Source organism: Mandrillus leucophaeus, unplaced genomic scaffold (genome assembly GCF_000951045.1).
Source record: "Mandrillus leucophaeus isolate KB7577 unplaced genomic scaffold, Mleu.le_1.0 Scaffold28, whole genome shotgun sequence".
Lineage (NCBI taxonomy): Eukaryota > Metazoa > Chordata > Mammalia > Primates > Cercopithecidae > Mandrillus > Mandrillus leucophaeus.
In genome coordinates this window covers 3,628,450-3,630,583 of record NW_012102920.1, presented here as the reverse complement: position 1 = coordinate 3,630,583, position 2,134 = coordinate 3,628,450, and the positions used below count along the sequence as shown (strand labels likewise).

The 2,134-nt window shown below is 51.3% G+C and overlaps 1 protein-coding gene across 1 annotated transcript in view; it reads right to left on the bottom strand.

Moving 5' to 3' along the window:
- CACNA1B (calcium channel, voltage-dependent, N type, alpha 1B subunit) overlaps window positions 1-2,134 on the bottom strand; it is a 296,162-nt gene that overhangs the window by 179,847 nt on the left and 114,181 nt on the right. Inside the window, exon 8 of the mRNA XM_011985186.1 lies at window positions 1,355-1,497. Coding sequence (XP_011840576.1) covers window positions 1,355-1,497 — 143 coding nt within the window. The remainder of the gene's footprint in view (window positions 1-1,354; window positions 1,498-2,134) is intronic.

Here is a 2,134-nt window from a genome sequence, read left to right as displayed (position 1 = left end):
TATAAGATGATAAAACATTCAGATCTATGATGTACACTGGTATCTCATTATTGTCAAAATAAATACAAAATAATTTACAAACAAACCCAATAGAAAATTGTATAGCATATAAGAGTAACCAAAGGCCAAGTCCAGACGGGGAACAAACATTTAGAAAGAGGGCCAGCATCACGGACAGTAGGAGAAAGGAAAATTGTAGTGCCAAAGAAATATGACTCTATGCTCATCAAATTGGCCACAAACTGGGAAAAATCAAAAGGAGCCATCACATAGCACTGCATGAGGGCGAAGTTAAGTCTGTACTGTGGATGGAATGTGGGGTCGCACAGAACTCTGAACAGTACAACACCCTCACCCTCAGCACCTGCTCCTGGGAATCTGCCCCACAGTGAAAAGCACTAGTGAGGAAGGACAGCCATTCTCAAGGACTTGGGACAGTATTTTTCATAGTGAGATAAAAGCACTAGAAATGAATGGCCATCAGCAGACGATCAAAAGACGAGCAACTGAACAACTCCAGTGACTCCACATCAGCAACGCTATGTAGCCCCCAACAAGAGGGGGCTAGAATCAGACAAACTGATTAGGAGCGGTTTAGGACAGGGATTGGTGAGACAAGTTTATATGAAATCATTTTTGTGACAGGAGAAGACTCCAAAACTCTACATGCATACTTGTGTGTGGATGTATGAGTGTTTGTGTGTATTATCTGAGATGAGCATGGAGAAATAGGGAAGGGTACGTTCAAAGTTGTTAACAGGAGTTTCCTAGTGCTGAGTGAGGACAGAAAAGGTCCAGTTTAAGTGTATGTGTGTGTACACGTGAGTGTGTGTGTTTCCTGTTTTATTCAAGAGTTCTGTCTCATACATGGAACAATATAATGGGAGGCATCTTCTAAATCTGGTCCACTCACAGACTGCTGTACAGCAAGGAAGTGCAGGTTGGATCTCCTGCAGAGAGACTTGGTGTCTCAAAATGAAGCAATGTCCAGGCACTTCTGGAACCAGAGTCTGGTACCAGAGAGGAAAGGAACCGACACAGCTCTGTTGGATAAATTAACCAGAATGTTCCTTGTACTGTTTGAGAGGTAGGGGATAACACAAGGGTCTCAGAGGTAGCAGGTCCAGAAAGTGGAAAACAGACAGGGGCTGAAGAGAGAGGTGGCCCTGCAGAGTCCTCCAGCCTTGGGATATGGCTAAGGGCCCTATGTCCACAAGGGGGTCACAAAGCCAGGAGCAGCAGACGTTTGGGCGAGAAGGGGTCTCCAACAGTGGCTGGGCAGCGGGGGAAGTGGAGCACGCACTCCATGTCCAGCTCAAGCCTGGCAGAGCCGGAGGGATGCCCTGAGACTCACCAACAGCACAGAGATCTGCAAACCGGTCCTCCCCCTCCTCTGCGTGGATCAGGTCATTTCTGCTCTTCTTCGTGGCCGCTCTCTTCAGCACTGCTTTAAACAAAGGATGGGAGAGACTGCCTGAGCTGCAGCCCTCAGGCCACCTGCCTCAGCGGGGCATGGGATCACTCTCCCACTGAGACCAGCGACCTCTCCTGAGCTCCTGTCCTGAAGTGGGGCTGAGGCTCAGACTGGGTGATTCTGGGCCCCCCTGGGTCCTTCTCAGTCCCCAGAGTTGAAGAGACAAGGAATTTTGAGGGTGACGGGTCCCCACTTTCCCTTCCTTCCAAAATGAGGCCAGTGGGGAGGCCTGGCCACCAGGGAGACCAGGAAACGTCCATCTGGGGCAAGGCCAGGACTACAACGGGGACAGCACAGACCTGCTCAGAGCCACAGGCATGGGGCTGGCTGAGACTGCCACAGATGTGTCCATGCCGTCTGGCCCAGACCTGAGTGGTGAGTGTGCAGAGAGGGCAGCCTTCCTGCTGCTGCAGCTACGCTGGTAACCAGTGCCAACAACCACAGCAGTGGGGCCCAGGCTCCCTCTCGTGGCCCCAGGTTGTGCCATGAGCATTCCCATGGTCTCTGGGAACAGCAGCACCCCAAGCCCTGGGGATAGACACAGCTCAGTTTAAACCTGCGATGTGGGCTGTGTCAGGTGCCCAGGGTCAGACACCATGGCCCTCGTCTGTGTTCATGTGATGGCTGTGTAGGTGCCTGGCACTGCAGAGAGCACCTCGC